Consider the following 19,859-nt stretch of genomic DNA (forward strand, 5'->3'; position numbering starts at 1 on the left):
TTTCTATTCTAACTCATAATATCGCTGAGTTAGGCTTTCCCTAACTCATTTCCATAAAAAAAAGAAAAAAAGAAGCTGTCTAATAACTCACAAAACCTCCTTGATATATCCATAGAGAAGATAAGAGAGTTCACAGTGTTTGTCTTGAGTAATATTTCAACATTGGGTGCTCTTTTTTTTTCTTTACCTTTTTTGGCAATTCGGATGCATTAAATTAAACTAAATGCGAATGGAACATCGGGTGCTCTAAAACAAGCAAAACAAGCCAAAAATTACGCAATAATTTCACCCACCCTAAACCTAAGGAACCTTCCCTCTCCATCGCTGCCTTGAGATAGCGCCAACCTTCTCCTGTCTTCATCACAAAGAACGGAACCTTCCCGACACGACGCGCCATCCTTTCCGTGACTTCGCGCTTAAGTTACCGTGTGTCGCGCTCCCCTAGCATGCCTGACACGGAACCGATTCCCGTTTCCCGTATCTCCCAAACGTTTCCCCGTTTCACGCCGGGGCTTTTCTTTATAAATAAAGGAATCCCTCTCAGCAATCATTCCAAACGTTTTAAGTCACGATGGAAACATCTCCCTCTTCTTCTCCCTACCTCTCGTTCCCTCCCTCGCGCCATCACCACCACCACCACCATCACACTTTCCCGTTGCCTTCCCCGCCCCCCGATCGGCTCCCCAAGAAGAGGAGGAGGCCGCTGACCGTCGGATGTGCATCGAAGAGGGAGGCCGACGGCTGGGATTCCGGGGGCGGGCTGGTGGACGAGAACATGCTGGTCCTCCGGCGGCGCATACACGAGATGCGGATGGCGGAGAAGGACCACTTGCCGCCGTCCGATTGGATGGAGTGGGAGAAGCGGTACTACGCGAGCTACGGCTCTGATGTGTGCGAGGCGCTGGGCCTGCTTCAGACCTTTCTGATGAACACTCGGCCGAGCTTGGCCGTCGGGATGCTGGTACTCCTCGCGTTGAGTGTGCCCACTTCGGTCATCTTGATTTTGATGCGTTTGGTGGAGGCATCACCGTCGATTCTATCGGCAGTCCATCTTAACTAATTTGTTGTTTGAACTGGATGAGTCTGTAGGGCTACTACGTTGAGTGAATTGGGTGACGTCTCAATATGCTCTAAATCAATTCCTCTATTTCTTTAGATGAAGTTCTAGATTTTTTAATATTGGTTTCACATTAATAATTAATTTTATGAAAAAATTTGAACATTAATGATCTGGGTTCAAATTCTGTCTAATTTCAGATGAATACTTTATCTTAGTTCTCTAAAAAAGAAAAAAAAGAAAAAAGGTTGAATTTTCGGATATGTGTCCTCCTAAATAAAGTTTGTTGCATGTTTATCCTTCAAAAATTATTTTTTCATATATATCCTAAATTCATCTTGTTTTTGCACGGATGCGTTTCTCATTAGACTTTTGGATGACAACGTAAATCAATTAAAGCTCTTTTAGGTATAAAAATAATTTTTTATAGAAAAAATATGGCTCTTTTCAGTGCAGATTTAGTGTTGCATTTTTAAAAACATAAAAAGATAAGATATTAAATGATACTTAAAACACTTATTTCTAAATACCACCAGGCATGAATGATGAATCTAACAGAAAAGCATCCAATGCAAAACCAAAATAATTTGAGAGATATTTATAAATAACAATTTTTGGAGGGTAAACATGTAATATATTAATTTGCAAAATAGAGTATTCACACAGACACGCGCAACGCCATGTGTGCGCGCGTGTGTGAGAGAGAGAGAGAGAGTGAGTGAGAGAGTGTGTGCACACATGCCTCTGTATGTGTGTGTGTGAGAGAGAGAGATAGAGAGATAGAGAGAGAGAGAGAGAGGTGGGAGTCTCATTTGTTTGTCCTTCTTATTTGTTAGTGCAATTCATCTTTTTTTTCATAAGAGTAGGTTGAGAAGTAGGACTCTTGGCAGGATCCGTGAAACATGAAGGCAACTAGGTTTAAAACGTTCAACATTCTTGCTTGAAATTATTATACTTTTCCCTCCTCTTCTCCTCTCCCTGGTGCGACCTGGCCGGGAGGAAGTAGCAAAGAGTTCAGATCCTCTGTTGTCCTCGCTTGGACTGGAGACTGGAGAGTGCCAGGGAAAAGCCTAGTTAGAAGTCAAAAAGTCACCATAGTCACCGTTTTGGAGGAAGTTTGAACGTGGACCATGCATTGCGGCTCCACTTTCACCGAATCAACAATACAAACAACTTCTAGTGGAACTCCAGCTTGGGTTTTGCCACTTCCTCCCAATCAGCACCCATCAACGGAGCTCACAAAAGAATGGGTTTTGCCACTTCCTCCCAATCAGCACCCATCAACGGAGCTCACAAAAGAATGTATCATCATTTAGCATTGCCATATTTATGCGTTCATTCGCTTTCAAACGTACGTTTACCGGATCGAATCCATCGTCATTGCAAGTCACGGGAATCTTTCTTCCTTGGGGCCCTCCCTCCATTCCCGGTCCCACTTGGTCACTTCAGTTTAGTATTTTAATATTTATAAGTCTTAATTGCCATTCGAATTAAGAAGCATTACAAAGCAGAATACGGGGCCATATCTTATTGTTTTTTGAGACAAGAAGCAGCAGCAAAAGCTCCACCGATCTTCCATCAAGTAGATGGAGTGAGATGGTGTCATATCTTGCTAAAATTTACCACGCTACTTCTACTTGATGAGCAACAACCCGAGCATAAAAATGACAGATTCCTACATCGATTATTAGGGTGCGACAACTTGGCAGTAATGATTCATACAGAATTAAGGACCAAACCTGTGGTTGAGTCACCCCTAGCCTCACCAGAGAATTTGAGCGTACGAGGAAAGCCTAACGAGACAACGGAGATGTGGGGGTATTGAAACAGTGGCCCAGTAAAGAAAGTTTGACTAGCAGGAGAGCCGAAAGGGTCGGACGATTGACTACGAGTGAACGGATGACGAGAGGAAAAAGGCAGATGATAAAGAGAGGGGATGATGCTGTCTATTTGATGTCTAACACTGCTGTCCCAAGCCAGTGTTGACGACGGTTGAGAGACTTGCCCAGAGTCTCATTTGAGGGTCGCAGGGTGGTGGCCGTAGAGTACATCTGGTGGATTAGGAGTAGGTATGCCAACCGACTAGGATAGAGGGGTTGGGTGTTTAGTCTTTGCTGACTAGGATGGAGGCGCTGATTGCGCGACATGCTACCAGGATTATTTTGGAGCCGCAGTCTCTTTGGAGTCAGATGGAGTCGACGGGGGCAGAAAGGCTACATTTCCTCTAGCCCTTCTTACCCTGAAAAAGCAGGGTCAATGACATAAGACCGTCCCAAGATGTAGGCTGCTCGGTAATTGAGGCCAATGTAGCCTTTCTGCCCCCGTCGAAAGTCCTGACTTCCTTCTTTATCTTTACATCAAAAATGATGATATGGCCCCGTTGGGAGCAGTGGGTCCCCATTTGGGGGTCAGAGAGCATCACCAATTTGGTGTGAGATTTGCAGGTTTGTGCCTATGGTCCTATCTAGATGTAAGTGATTGATTGGTGATAACCAGAAGGTAGATATGGTAGAGGATGCATGGGTGGACAAGCTCCCGTTGCAGCGGTGACCGACCCTAGTTAGTGTCGAGGCTGGGGACGCACTTCGAATGTGTGACCTTCTTCTTCCTGGAGGTGGGGGGTGGGATACCTACCGGATTGATCTAATGTTCGGGGAGCCACTTACTAAGCGGATTCGGTCGCTCCCAGTTCCGGGGCACCCCTGCCCTAACGTCAGGGTATGGAGCTCATCTTGCAGATCTAGAGTAAGAGTGGCCGACGTCTCATGCGTTGTCCAAGATGGAGGGCAGTCGGCGATGGATTTTGGTTGGATCTGGCGGTTTGGGCTGCACCCCAGAGTGACTTTATTCCTTTGGAAGGTCGCTTGGGATAGGTTACCGACGAAATTTCTTCTATGTGGAAGAGGCATGAGTGTCCACCCCCAATGCCCTGAGCATCAGACTGATGAGTCGCTGGACCATACTATCTTCCAGTACCACCGGGCTAGGAGGGCCTGGAGGTGGGCGAGATTCCCCACAGAGCTCTAGTGTCATGCGGTGTCCTTTCTTCGTTTTCTTCGACGTTTGGCTGGGGCCCTGCAGTCTAGATCGGAGGTAGTGCGGGTGACCTATATTACTTATCAGATCTGGCGAGTGAGGAACGCATGGACATTTGGGGAGAGCTGCCCTCCACCGGGGGTTGTGATGCAGCGGGCGCGACTATTGGCGGTGGAGGCCTCTGAGGCAATCCGGTCAGATATATCCTTGATAGCTCGGGACATCTAGAGCTCCTCATCGGCTCGTGAAGCGACCCGTTTGGTGTTTTTTACTTGGGAGCCCCCACCTCCGAATTTTCTTAAGGTCAACTTCGATGAATACGTCCTGCAAGGCAGCAGGAAGGGAAAAGCAGGCTTCGTTATTAGGGACCCGAATTTCAGGATGATTGTGGCTGGGGGTTGCCACTTGTTTGACATCTCAGTGTCAGGAGTGGAGTTGAGAGCAGCATGGTCTGGTTTGTGTTATGTACGGCATACCTTGCAGGAGAGAGAGGTCCTTCTAGAGGGTGACTCTGCAACGGTTATTGGGTAGATCCTGCAGGCTTCAAGGAGGGTCGGCGATTACCCACCGCTGCTAAGAGATGTTAGGGCTATAGGCCATGATGGGTTAGCGATCCAGACAAAGCATGTGTTCAGAGAGGCTAATAGAACTGCGGATTGTATGGCTTCTTTTGTTGCCAACCATTCGAAAGACCACTTATAGGTGGGAGAGGCGGAGTTGCCTAGTGCGCCCTGGCAAATTTTGATTTTTGATTTTTTAGTTATATCCGTACTTGTTATGTATGATACTTCCGTACTTGTTATGTATGATACTTCCGTACTTGTACACAAGCCAACCTCAGGTAGATAGAAAGAAAACAAAGGAAAGAAAGCTTACTTTCATAATAGAAAAAGAATACCGAACCCTCAGATGCCCCAGATAAGAACCTTTCCTGCTCCAACGAGGATAAGACCTCAGATGCCCTAGACAAGAACCTTTCCGCTCCAACGAGGATAAGATCGCAAAGTCTTTACATCAAACAAGTCATACACGACTTACTGGGCGATATAGCTTGGCTGTTGCAACTCCACTTACAGGAGGTTCCTTGTGGTGCAGTGTTTGACCTAGAAAATTCTCAACAATTTTCTTTATAATTATTGCTAGCACCCTCAGTCCGATTCTCAAAAAAGGAAAAAAAACACAAAAAAGAAAGAAACTGATGCAAAAAAATAGTGTCCACCACTATTGCTGATGACAATTTGATACGAATCATAAAGAGAAACTTCCAGTAGATAATATGTTGCAGCAGGTTCGCCACAGCATCAAGGAAGATAGCAAAAACCTGTGCTGGGAAAGCTGGAAAATACTGATGGAGAGCCTGAACAGAAAATCTTCAAGTGTTAGCTCTGCTAACAAAGACGCGAACAAGACTCATGGAACTAGTTCTCATCAACCATACCTGGAGAATAATCCAGAAATTAAGCCACCTTTAAAATCTTCGATAAGCTACATTACCAATTCATAAACTAAGCCAACATCAGCAAGATAGCACGCAACCAAATAATTATTTTTTTCCCATATTTCTGGCTAGCAGTAAGGGCATCATCCCCTTGAAAGGAAAGAGCTTGCAGGTCCATGATCCCCATCTGAAATATCAAGCAGGGCTTTTGTTTGAAGGCCGCTCGACACCTGACAAGCGTAGCTGGCCTAGGACCCACGACAGACTTATATCCTTCCAAAACCACACAAAATACAATGTGAAGAAGTCGCAACATAGCAAGCAAAAAGCTTACCGTGCCCAGAAAGACACTTTACAGATGAAAACTACTTTATTTTTTTTTCCTGCTTTACACAATAATACATCTAAATATGATCTCCAACAAACGACAGGTATCATGCAACAAGCCACCCGGTCATCAACTAATCAGTAGGAATTCCATGGGCAGTTGAATCATTCAACTAGCAAAAGCTAATGCCTTCCAATGTCACTGACAGTTTCGAACAAATTTTCCCCTTCAATGTTGACTTAAATTGGCAATCAGGTATTGCAGTACAGAAATCTTATTTTAGTTACTATTTGGACTTATTTGGTGCTTTAAAAATGCTTTCCTTGTAGTATCTGAGTTCCCTTATGCTCTCTTTGATATCATCCATAGCTCTATGCTTCTTTTCCTTTGCAGGTGCTCTTCTTTTTTCTGTCAAAGACAAAGTATGAGAAAGGTATATATTAGTTCTGCCACTTATCAGGATATGAAGCAAGCAACTATTGCTTTATATTGCCATCGTCAAAGTAGTCATGAAGAAAAAGACCAAAAAGGTGAGAAAAAAACAAACACTAGCTCTACTTAATATCCTAAAATTATTAAAATACAAATAGAGAATTCTTTTTAGAGGTAAGTGGTCTCACAAGTCAGAAGGCAACCACTGAACCACAGATAAAAATGTGTGAAATTCGAATCTACAAATTCAGAACAAGGAGCTGGTGCTTTCATTGAACAAAACACAATTCAATATGCCAGCGAAGCCAAATTCATTCAACAGCTTGGGCTCATAATTTGAGAGGCAATGTTGGAAAAATCTTATATATATAGAATGCAATTTATTGAATCCAGTAGATGGTGATAATCAACAAATATACATAATAAACTAAACGAGGCAACTTCCCCATGATACATACATATTTTAAACAACCAATAGTCCACAGAACAATTATATACTATCCAAAAATCAAGTTGGAGTACACGGTTTGGCCATGTTTCATGGAAAAATCACATTAAATTATCACTCACACTGGCATGGATTACTATCATTCTCCCTTAATGTAATAAGATACCCATATAAAACTTTTCATGGTTACTTGTTTGTGTGAATTCACTCATCCAAATGTTTCAATTTCACATATCTGATAGCTGCACCTTGGTCTGTCACAAAAGACGGGGGCATGCTGACATTCTGAAAAAAATACTAAAAGCAACCAGACAAGTGGTTACTCAAAACCAGTAGCACACAGTTCAACAAAGTGGTCGTATATGATGACTTAAACCTAGAGACACTGCAAGTTTTATATCATTAGTAATTAGAAAATCAATCATAAACCGTTAGAATACTTCCAAAGACACCCACTTAAAAGCAGTCCACCCACAATCATCAATTTTTATTATTACAAAAGAAAATCTGACAATCTAGTTCTATCTAGGAATCCTTTATTTGTTGTTGTCTTGATAGCTTTGTAGTCCCTCTTTGTAAAACCAGCCATTGGAAGACCTCCAAGTTAGACACAAAACTAAGACCACTAGATCTGTTCATTTCTAGCCCTTCCTTCACCTGCCTAGATATATTGTTAAAATCCAGAATGATATTTTTGTGAGATCTTTTCTCAAAAAAAAAGGTGGGAATCAACTGCTGTATTGATGAACTTACAAGATTATGCTCTTGTTATCTAAAAGGCTAACCAACCATTTTCCATGATTTTTTGTTTCTGTGGTAATGTCTTAACTTCCCTGATAATTTTGCTATTTCACTTTCTATTAATGTCAATTAATGTGTTTATTGGAAAGTCCTTGATAAAAATACTTCAATGAAAAATCTATACAAGCCCAACATGAGAATTCTTTCACCCTGATGATTGCGGAGACACTTGTGTTTCATAACTTGATTCTCAGCCTTAAACAGAAGAACAGTAATCAAGTACATGTGGAGCATAATATCTTCTTTAATATAAAAATATTAGCTCAAATTTGCAAACATCTCAACTTCAAAGATCCAACTTTATGTTACTGTCAAGGACTCATTATATATGATTCATACATACTTGTGATAATAACAGTTTTCTTCTAGTTATACAAAAGCTACCAGCTGTCGGATGCAGTCAGCATTGCACCATGGTAGCATAAGATAAAAAGCTTCACCGACTCTGGCATTTTCAATATTCTATTTGTTATGTCCATTTGTTCTGCTAGTGCTTTTAGATCTGAATATACATCCAACATTGAACCAACAGTTACAATTCAAAAGTCATGATAATCTTCATGAAGCTTAGTTAACAATATGGTTGACATAATTTAAACATAGTGGACATTTAAGCTTGAGTTATCCCACAAAATCATATAATGTGCTTAGAGCAAAAAACTAACAGAGAACCTTTCCACAACATATGAAAGTGAAGATGCCACCATCTAATTCTGATTATTCAGATTAACATGCATCTTTGGCTTCACAGTGGAGGTCAGTTTTTTTTAGTTTCTTTTTTTTCTTCTTTTTACTTTTCTTTTTCTTATTTTTTGGCGCGGAGGGGGGGGGTGGATACATGCTTCAGAGACCAGCAGAAAATAGATATTTGACAGCCTTTTCATGATTAAAGGATACTTATGAACTGATCATGGATAAACATAAGATAATCATAAGTAATGCATTACCTTTGGGAAACCAACGGATGCACAAAGCCATGATGCTGCTTACATCAACAAGTACATGCGGGAAGATAGCTGCCAGATTTGGCATATATTTCTGTTCAGAAGTCGACCAGCAAAAGTAAGAAAAATAACATAAAAACGATAGGGTGGCAATACAAGGTAGACTATGTATATACAATCAAGAATCACCATGAATATGGAAATAAGGAAAAAAGACGAAAAAACAGTGATTTCAAAGACGGTGCAAAACAAAAAGAGCAGCAACAGCCCCACGCCATTACCTCATATGTCACAAGAGCGAAAGCTGATTAAGCTTTCTTATATTCAGATAAGAGAAACAAAAGCCAGAAACTGCTAAGGGAATTAAATATATTTCTCCTTAGAAGACATGGAGTAGTCCTAGTTTTGGAACTCATTGAACTGGCACCGATATGCATCTTGTTTCTTCTAAAGCTTGTTCATTGTTTAGACTTTTCCAATATTACTAGAAAAACACTGTGATCCAAGATGGTCTAAATTAGAGAATCTAAAAGCAAGTCATGAAATGGACAAGTTAATATTCATTCCTTACCATGTCCTCCCTAGACAGTCATATGAGCAAGTCATTGATGAGCAGCTCATGCACAGCTCAACAGTGCTCATTTGATTAGTAAATAAGCTGAGCTTGAACTTGGAATATGAGCTTGAAATTTAAATTTGCTCAATTCCTTGTGTTTTGCTCATAATCAAGAAACTACATATAAGTATACTATAATATTTATGTTATTGGATTTAAAACATATGTTACTATATTTATGCTCAAGGAGTACATATCAAAGCCTTAAGGGACACTAAGCTCTCAATGACCCCTTAAACTAGCTGCATATTAACAGCTTGAGCTCACCTTAGAATTAATTGTGTCATTAACCTAAGCAAGAGCTTGGCTAAGAATTATAAAATGAGCTAAACATGGGCATGCTCTAGCTCACTCAAACTCAGCTCATGTCCCCTAATCCTTGTGTCATGAAATATCCACCTCAGATTTTTCATTTTTGTCATGCTCGCTTCCACGAACTGCTTCACTGCAAACATTCAAATCCATAGAATTTTGCCAGCCTAACTTTAGACCCATAATTCCCTGAAGTCTTGGAAGTATGCTGTGATCACACAACACCCAGAAACACAATAACCAGTCAGTTTCATCAACCAAGGCCAGAATTTGGCAGGAAAATTCTTTATCTTTACATGTTTATACAGTAGATAATAATGTTTTTTATCTTCAAAAATTTAACATTGTACATAAGAATCGACATGAAACAAGACAAATGATGAATGACTTACTAACCTTTAAGAACAAAAAGTCCACATAAACAGAATTTCCAGCTAAAAGTGGTGTATCTGAGCCTACGTGTTTCTTGACAAAGTCAATAACCTGCAACATGTCGGGTTTGTTTCATTTAATTTTGCAGTTTAATTACAAACAACTAGGTAGAAAATTGCATCAAGGGGAAAAAATCATGTCTTGTAACATTCCCACTTGCATTCACTACAAGTAACATATACATGGGATACTTGCAAACATGTAATGTCTTAAGAGAACAAATAATGTAAAGAAACATTCAGGAAAACATATATGGCATGCAACAATTTTTCAAATATTGTCAATGATAATAGCAAGAACAAAAGCAGCAAACTTTCGGTAGTATAAAGCGCAACAAATGACTCAATCATAAATTCCAACAGTGGGTCAACATACTAAAAAACCAAGTGTCTTTCTAAATCAAACCATATTACATACGAATACTCCGATATCCTCTCCAATGAGTTCCACTATTGCAAGTAAAAAAAGGATTAGTAGCCCTAAAGACTGGTCTGAATTTGTTTGGTAAAACTTAGTCGCAGTTTGAGCTCCTAAACTCATCAGCACTCCTTATAACATGACTCAGAATTTGTCAAATATATCCATTTGAAATTGTTTTTGTTTTCAATGATCATGAAGCTAGCCATCTAATAACTTTCTTGCATCCTTCTTCCAATTATTGATGACAGTCTCTACATTCTCCCACTACTTTTCATCTTTCCAGTTACTATCTTAGTAAATATGTGATGATCACTTCTTCAACTGTTAAAAGACCAATTTTTTTAATATCATTACATTTTGTCTTAATATTCATGTCAAAATTCACTCCTATGGTTTCACAATGCAGCTTCTGCAGTTTTGGATGTTACCTTTGCTCCTAATAAACTAATATCAGAATGCTTTTTTGTTCTTTTGTTTCCTGTGGACAAGATCTCATTTCAAAAAGGACAACTGATAAAACAAGTATTTTTTAATAATATATTACCATGATCACAATCGTTTCATATGGCAGATATACAAGTTAGCAGATTTTGCCAGTTTGTGGGTTTTGAGAGGAAGGTCTTAACTTAAACTGCAGGTGATTACCAACTTACCATGTTCAAGTTTAGCTGTGATAAAACCACTTCACTTGTGACATTGCATGCTTGGCATGGAACAGTTAGATATCACGAAAAGAGGTAACTGGCACTTAGCAAGAAAAGCATCGAATAAAAGAAAAAAGAACCATCTGAATCCTTCCTACGAGGTTTAGCTGGGAGCCCATTAGCCCTTCTCAGTTCTCATTAAGAAAGTTGAAGGCTTAGAAAGTTTTGGTAACCTTGGATCCCTCTTCCCCCTCTATTCACAAACAGTGTTCCTCTCATTTTCTTTAAGAAAAATAAAAATAAATCCATTGAAATTGATTTTCTAGACACTTTAGTTTGAGTTATATATTTAATTCTATTTACCTAAAAGTTAAAAAGCTGATGCCATAATTACTTGTTAATCATTTCCCTTCACCATATGGAGAGATCACTCATAAACAAGATTGTTCACAGATTCATCAAAGAGAGAAAAGTTGCACTAAGATAAAATGTTCCCATAAAATTCGAGATTATCTTCACTGTTTGAGACCAATATTCTGCTGGACTGAAATGTAGTTCACTGTCATTTATCATAATGCCATCAGCTAGAGCATGTTTAGTCATACAACGGACTTAAATTACACAAATTGCCCAGTTTTTCATTGTATATGTAGTTGTTGTCACAGATGTTTATAGTTACCTCTAGAAGTGCAGATTCCTTTCGAATGTTATCACAGTACTCTTACATCACCAGTTGTTTCAATCAGCCCAATTCTTAGTTTTCCATCCTGAAAACATTGTGGACAAGACAATATTCTAGGAGCCCATGGTAGTATCCTGTAGGGTAGTTTTTTTTCAATATTTTCTTGAAGAGCACGGCTTAGTCATTCACCGCTCAAACCCAAGCCTGGCAATGGATGGTGATACTACTGGCAAGAATTGAATGAGAGAGAATGAAAGAGATAGCGACATCCTCATCAGCCCTTAGACATAAAACATAGTGTCCCGAATGGGAGTTCCCATCATATTAGGAGTACTCATCCTCATTGGAACAACATCTATAAAGATCTGACTTAGTCTCCTGATGGCTGAAGGGATCCAAGTGGAATAGTCCAGTTGGGCTGCAGAGTCCTACTTGGCCAACAATCCCAAGAGATGCCAGATAGAAGAACAAAATAAATGTATCTTGAGTAAGCATTATTCTTCTTTTGATGTTTTGATAATTTTGGGAACCATGGTGATTATTCTTTATCTACAAGGACCAACATTTCTGCAATTCTTTATAGCACTTCACACTGATATAACTAATATGAAATTTAAATTTTGTTGTTACTTGATATAACTTAACCAACAAGGAATGCTTTACAAAATGTGAAATTATTTACATTTTTATCTATTTTACATCAAAATCACAAAGCAAAAATAATTTTAGTGTTGGATGCTCCATTGGGCAAAATAAAGGTCCCATTCAAACTGAATGTCCACATTGTTCATCATCACCATTAAAAACAATTAAAATACATAGAATATGTAATCCAAAAATTCTGGAAGAATATCACATACACGTCAAGTTCCTGTAGAAGTCAATATTTTCTGTTGCAAGCATATACAACTTTTATACTATTGATAGTATCCAAACAAACTAGCTTGTATAGCATGTATATGTATAAATTCAATCCTCATTGGATTTTGAGCCTCCAATCCTCATTGGATTTGAAGTTGGAAGTATGAAGGCCAAGATTTCATACACTCATATATGCAGTGGATGGCATGCGTGTGTGCTGTATGTGTTAGAAAAGGTAGGACCAGAACTAAAACTCGACAACCTGGGACCTTATTCTACAACTGGAGGCAGTTAGGCATAAAAAGTAAGATTAAATTTGAACAGCAATATAACACCAGCATACGTCCTTATGTATTGTTCTCCTGAAAAAAAAAATGAACAAAAAAGACCAAAAGCAGAAAATAAGCCTTTGTAGAGATTCAAATACCTGGGTCTCTGCATCGTTTTCAGTAATATTACTCTGTAGCACTTTCTCAGTCAAACCTAAATTGTACTCAAGTTAAACTCAGTTTCACAGAAGAAAAATAATCAAGATAAAATACCTTTCTTCCTAAAATGAAGCATATCATTTCACAGACATACCACTAGCTGCATGATGGTCCCGACACCATTGGCCCATGTTATCCAAGCACTCCTTAGTCTGGATAATAACCAAATCTGGACCCTGGGTAGAAAAAGTAGCTAGATCGTGTTTAAAGTCATATAGTTTAAGGAATGAAATAGACCAAAAAGAAAAACTCCTAGGCGCAATTAAGAGTTGTACACAATATAGAAAAAAATAACCTTGGAGATAATGAAAAATGCAATGAAAATAATGGAAAGGGCTGCATAAAGATTATCAATTGGGGACTAGACACATTGAAAGTTGATCAAATCTTTTAGTTGCCAAGAACCCATAAGTCATTAACGCATCTTTGATCCCTAATTGCATTTCCATGGACCCTAGTGAACCCAACTGCTGTTAAACCTAACCTGCTTATTTTTCCTCAAAGCTAAAACCACATATTTAGGCGGTTGATTGTTCACATTTCACTGTTAACAGTCATATTTCTATGGAAAAATATGTGGGACAAAAAATGCAGTTATTAGATTCTTAAGTGTACAGCTTGATGCCAGATGCTAAGTAGAATAATTTCTTTAAATAACATTTAACTACAAAAAAAAAATCTTCAGGTTCAGACAGTTCAAGAAAAAATGAGAAGTTTTAGCAGCTTATTTTTAGATCTTGCACTTGTTATATATCAGATCTCTATGCAAGAAAAAAAAGGCTGGGATTAAAAGAGAAACTAAAACATGGTGTAACTTCAAGCACATCATTGATATGATGAAAAAGAAGATGACAAAATATGAGTTTAAAGAACATAAACATCCATAGCAAATAAGTAAATCACCTCTACTGATTTGGCTAGTTTACCATCTGTTATAACACAAGCAATCTCCAATATCCGATCAACTTCAATATTCAAACCTAGTGGTGCACAAAGCAGACAGTGAAAAAACAAGAGATAAGTTAAAGCAATTAGAAATGAAGTTATTCACAGAAGCAAAAATAGCATTTATAGCCTACTCAAGACAAGATAAAAATTTCCCAATAAATTACCAGCAAGCAAATCACAATGCACTTCTAGAAAGTAAAGTATTATACCTTCAAACACTAATGATAAAAAATCAGAATATTTTTAAATTGACTTGGAAACGTTCCAGTAAGTCTACCATATATTATTCTTTTTCTTCACTATAATAATATCAATACTCCTTGGTTGACAATCTTGTCCATCCCAACCAAAACAGAATTGGCCTTCTGTTTTGCTTATTCATCTTTGTCCCTGTTACTTTCCCTTTCAATTTGTATTTTCTGTTATTTTTCTTCTTTTTGCCCTTTCCCTTTTCTATTGCATGTTTCATTCCATATGTTTCCTCTTTTTCAATCTCTCTTTTTCCTTATCTTCTTCCTGTGTTTCATGCTCAAACAAGATCACCTAGGTCAAGTGCCTTCACCTATGAATTTATAAGCTCCCAGTACCTGGGAATTGTCTAGTTCTCTTGCAACTTAGTTTCTGGGAAAGTGAAACGAGACATGTAGCCTATGATGCATTGTAAACATCTGTCAAGGTCAGCAAGATGTATTATCTGTTATAATTTGGCTATTTTTCCTTGGCGTGCATTTGTGTAGTCTGCCAGTTTTATCAGGGCTACTTTATTATCCACAAACTACTAAAAAGTTTTAAGTATTTTAGCTCTAGCACCTTGAGTTTGTGTTCATTAGAAGTTTCTTTATTCTCACCACTCTTCTGGCATAGCCAATTGGTTTGTTTGACTCATCAGAATTACCAAATAAAACTTTTGGCCATATCATAGTGTATATATAAGCAAGGAACAAGGATTTGTTCTCAATGAAGAGGTGCAAAAACTTATTCAAGTATATCCAACCCACATAAATGCTGTCATTACAGAAGATGACAACAGTAAAAGTATTTCAATCATATAATCTACGTCTGACTTCATCTATAATTTAATTTATTTTATAGATCCATAGAAAAAAATGAGCTATTGTATGCACAATACAAACTGTTAATCTATGTTAAAAGAAATATGTTGAATGATATAAACCAAGGTCCGCCGTACCGGTATTGGTCAGCGTACCGATGGCGGCCCGGACCGGCACGTACCGGTCCTATGCCGGTCCCGTACAGGTCCATATCGGTCCTGTACCGGTCCATACCGGTTCTCCAACGATAAGCTACCGATACCGGATTGCACGCTGATCTGGTACCGGTCCCAAGCCGGACCGGTACGTATCGGCCCGTAGGCTTGGGACCGGTACGTATCTGCCCGTACCGGCCGATACAGACCGGTACGGCAGACCATGATATAAACTATAACAACTCTGCTTATATAATGACAAGATATACTGTTACATCAAACATAAACATAAATGAACATCTAATTAACTTTCTAGTTACTAATGGTACACAACTTCTAATGCAGCAATTAAAGTACAAGGACACCTGTCATTTCCAAGTCAATCCATACAAGGGGCATTCTGTAGTCTCCCGAAGATAATGAAAGACTTCCCTCATTTACTTTATCAAGTTTTGGAGTTGTGGTTTTCCCTGACAATTCACCTTTCTTCTTATCTTTATCTGCACATAGAATACATCCAAACATCATGTAAAGAAACTTCATTGATTAAGTGACTCATCTACTTGACATTGACATATTTTATCAGTTTGTGGCATTATACTATCTAACAGATACATTAATCATCAAAGTTCCATTTAGTGATGCAGCAAGTCACTAATGGACAAGAATTTTAGGTGCAAAAAAAAACGCCACAGTTCTCCAAATCAACAAATCAGAGTAATTCCAGAACTATAATAGGCAGTGTAGCACACAGTGGCTTGAGAAAATATAATAGCAAAATTAATGCATCCTTCAAGCTTCAATAGATCATGGTGCAATTTTCTTTACTGAATAAAACGAGGAATTCTAATGTTAGAACGTACACACAAACACATATACAGAGAGAGAGAGAGAGAGAGAGAGGGTGAGAAAGTTGGAAAAGTCACAGATTTCATTAAATCACAAACGTTAACAAAATGTTTCGCAGATCGACTAAGGAAAGAGTTGAATAAATCACAAATTAGGCTCATGCAACCAAGGAGCAACCTTGCAAAACTCCCCTAGACTTGGAGAAAGTCTAGAACAAAGGAGAAGATGAGAACCTCTGATATAGGAACAATACTCCTAACGATCCCTTCAATTTGAAGCTTTTTATATACCATTCTACCAACAAGCTAAGGAATCCTTGGTTTAAATCAAGTTAGTTAATTCTTTTGAGCAACCTTCATTGAAAAGCTTTAAGCTTGACCATAATCAACTAGAATTAAATTTGCCCTACTTTATAGGTCAAAAAGAGCTCCATCAGTGCACTTGCTCTGTACATATTTCTAACATTATTTATATACATACATATACAAGAGTAGGGTTCTAAAAATGGCATATTTGTCTTGAAAATTTTATAAATATTGGTGAAATGGTCAATATGGCCTTTAGCATTATTGAAATGGAATCGAAAATGCTAAAATGCATGTTGGTCATTTACGGGTACATTAAATGCATCCAGATGTGCGTAAAGGTCCTTTACCAATTGGCATAACATATCTCCACAGTCCAAAATGAAATCACTCAACTATGAAATAATAAGCAATTAGAACTTGCAACTAAATTCTGCAATGCCGTGATATTATTTTGAATATTCTACAAGTGCACTTGTAATACTGGTATTTTCATAGAAGCAAACCAACCTGATTTTGTGGCGTGGTTCTTATCCTTGGCAACTGTAAGTGAGACTATTTGTTCCTTATCATCTTCAGCATCCACATGAAGAAGCGAGAAGGATTTTGAAAGATTATTCATTACTAGAAAATTTCCTCACGCAGCCAAGAAAATAAAATCCACCGCGTTCTTTCTTTCTTGGTCACAAACAGCACTCCCTTCAGTTAAAGGTCAATTACAGTTAGATAATAGTATCTAATACCAACAAATCAAAAAAGTTGTACCAGTAACCCAAAAATGAGAACTACTAATCAAGGTCTGGATATAAAAATTATAATCAATGTTCAAGATATTGCAAATAATTAGAAGTCAGTCAATTCTTGTCTATCAGCTGGAAGTATATATAAACTCGTGTGAAGTTTAATTTGATGCAAGATGACACATATTCACATAATAAAGCACCATTATATGGCCATACACTTACACCAAAAAATTACTAATCTTTCACAAAGCCCACTGCTTTTGCGATATGGGCTTATCATCCAACATACTTATAGATGCAAAGTAAGTTACTTTGTCAAGCAGGCTTATCATCAAAGATTGCAGCTGAGACTGCTATGCAATTGTAAAATAAGGAAAGTCTCAAGTGTTTGGAAAGAAGTGATCAAAACCTTACCAGCCCTGTAGAATAGAATCAGATTCATCTTGGGGAATGGAAGAGATATCCACTTTGGCAAGATCCTTGCCTAGGAGATACTTGCCTCAATTGGTTATTTCCTAATGTCCTTCAAGAAATTATTAATCCTAACTGTTCTATTTTCTCCCAGTATAACAAAAGAGAGCCATCATTGATCGGTTACTCATTCCACAAAAGTTGAACATAATGGCTTTGCCCAGGTCAACATCTTCTCGTTGATCAGATTGGAGCCGGAAAAGCGCACCAAAAGATTGGCGAACAACCTGGAATCAATTAACAGTTGCGATCTGCTGGGCACTGGAAGGAAAGGAACAATAGAGTTCTCCTTGGAAAGAAAAGGCAATTAAAAGACGTGCTTGCAAATGTTTTGCAGATTCATAGAAATAGGGGGGTTTGTGTAATCCAAACTCTTTGACATCTCATTCTAATGTTTGTAACCTCTTATCTCCTCTGATGTAATCCTTGAAGAATATAAACTCTTGTAATATTGTTTCCTTTAACTATACAAATGGATGGTTTTCTCCTCCCTTTCATAAAGGGAAAAAAAGAATAAGTTACACACTATTCAACTAAAGACATATAGAATATGAAGACTATACTATAAAGAAAAGGAGAAAATCTTCATAACCAGTAAATTGCATACCTATAATCTATCTTTTGTATCAACATTAAGTGATTAAAAGGATCAATAAGCTCACTCAAGAAAAGGGTTTTCACATTACAGCAGGTCAGTTTTTTCAGCGGTGAAAGGACAACTAGAAGTCACTGCAGCCATCAAATGTATGAGTCCTTCAATTGGAGAGGCAATGAAAGGACAACACAATATGATGGAGGAACAAGCAGGCAACTTGCCAATTTGCATCCAAGGATTGCCTAAAATCCAAGCAAATCACAAGCCAGGTCATTGTGCATCAGGGAGAGATGCATCGAGAAATTTCTTCCAGACCTATTTTTAGTGACAACCTAAATTTGACGGCAGGCACTACAGGTAACAGAAGAAGTTTGTGCACAATTTATCAATCACGCACATCAAGAATCCGCAAGTAGCGTAGTTGTAAGACATAGTAAAGAATGCATTTTTCATACAAACCACTAATGACAAAAATTTCAGTCACTCCAACTTCCCCATCTGTATCTACAAATTTTACAACACAAAAAGATTTGCTCTTGGAGATTGCAATGCAAAATCGAATACCTAAAAAAAGAGGGGAAAACTAAGACATATATTATCCGATTATAAAAGAAAAAAATAGAAAAAAATAAATATTGTACGCAAATTCAAGAACAGGAACTAGAAAAGCAAAAGAACAAATTGCGCACAAGAATGCGATTAAGCTGGAAAGTGATGTTGCTTTTCTTGCGAAAAAAATCAAATGAAAGAGAGCGGATTGCTCGGTGAATAGTCGGGTTTTCAAGGTTCCGATTATAGAAAGGAAAGATCGAAATAAAAATCAACGGAATAAAAGGAGGTTAACAAGAAAGAAACAAGGGTACCGATTTGGGCGCAGTTCTTCCAGCAGGAGTCTTTTCTTTGGCCTTCTCGGGGAGAGAGAGAGAGAGAGAGGGGTGGGGGGGGTGGTTTAGTCTTTCTGAGGCCTTCTCGTTGGGGAGGGGAGGAGGGAGAGAGAAAAAAAAGGGGAAGGAGGGTTTAATGGGTCTGAGGCCTCGGGCACTTGACGGTTGGCGTTAAGGCTATATAGAAAGTGTACTGATCATCGCCACGTAATCATTTACTTCCGATCACAGCCGTCAGCAAGATTTTGGCGTGGTGTCGGTGGATTCTTGCGGGCGGTCGTGATTGGAGGGTGCCCGCGTGGCGGCAATCTAGGCGCCTTGTAGGTTTTCTATTAGCGGGAGCTTTGTATGGATTAGGGAACTAACCCACGGCGGCGCCTAGCCGTCGGCTTCGCTTTACTCTCTCTTATTTCGCGGAGCATTATCAAGTCTACTGATGCACCAGGTCCAGTGGACCAGTCCAATAGTCACTCGCCACATTACCCTTTGTATTTAAAGATCAAACGAGGGATGCTGCTATCCACCGTACACGTGCCCTGCGATTTGGACTGGTTCGCTGGACCTTGTCCATGTAATAATTTCTCAGGGGGATCCCGCACACGACATGCTCTTCCTCTGACGTGGCATTAGGAGATTGGTTTAGCTAGCTTTTTGTTGCGGCCCAGAAAGATTCTCATGTGCACCGATGGTCGGTACCATAAGCTAATTAGCAAGAAACGGGAACTGCGAATGGATGGACCGGAACAGGCTTCTAAATTCATGTATACGTGCAACTAAATGTGCATTTATCTATGCATGTAATTATGTATAAATGTATTTTATAAAAAAAAATCTCCTATGAATTTTCCAACGTTATGCGACCCAAGGAGGTTAGGTTAATACAACTAGTTCGAAAAAAATATAAAAGTATAACGATTA

At 38.7% G+C, this 19,859-nt stretch overlaps 2 protein-coding genes across 4 annotated transcripts; one reads left to right on the forward strand and one right to left on the reverse strand.

The window, feature by feature from the left end:
• Positions 1-559: 559 nt before the first annotated feature.
• On the forward strand, positions 560-1,241 carry LOC103722990. Its single transcript, XM_008813760.3, has one exon. The coding sequence runs from the start codon at positions 572-574 to the stop codon at positions 1,058-1,060; it is 489 nt and encodes a 162-aa protein (XP_008811982.2). The 5' UTR covers positions 560-571; the 3' UTR covers positions 1,061-1,241.
• Positions 1,242-5,618: 4,377 nt separating this feature from the next.
• On the reverse strand, positions 5,619-19,025 carry LOC103701944 (oligoribonuclease-like). 3 transcript variants are annotated; one of them, XM_039128633.1, is made up of 9 exons: positions 18,921-19,025; positions 16,759-16,947; positions 15,460-15,594; positions 13,843-13,919; positions 13,034-13,115; positions 12,879-12,934; positions 9,809-9,895; positions 8,488-8,578; positions 5,619-6,267 (listed from the first exon to the last, which is right to left on the reverse strand). In XM_039128633.1, exons 2-9 carry the CDS (start codon positions 16,868-16,870, stop codon positions 6,146-6,148), a joined length of 762 nt encoding a protein of 253 aa, XP_038984561.1. In that variant the 5' UTR covers positions 16,871-16,947; positions 18,921-19,025; the 3' UTR covers positions 5,619-6,145. The 3 variants fall into 3 exon arrangements, with proteins under 3 accessions (XP_038984561.1, XP_038984562.1, XP_038984564.1); XM_039128634.1 differs by having other exon boundaries at positions 16,759-16,922; positions 18,921-19,009; XM_039128636.1 differs by having other exon boundaries at positions 16,759-16,926; positions 18,921-18,938.
• Between the last annotated feature and the right edge of the window lie 834 nt (positions 19,026-19,859).

Source organism: Phoenix dactylifera, chromosome 8 (assembly GCF_009389715.1).
Source record: "Phoenix dactylifera cultivar Barhee BC4 chromosome 8, palm_55x_up_171113_PBpolish2nd_filt_p, whole genome shotgun sequence".
NCBI lineage: Eukaryota > Viridiplantae > Streptophyta > Magnoliopsida > Arecales > Arecaceae > Phoenix > Phoenix dactylifera.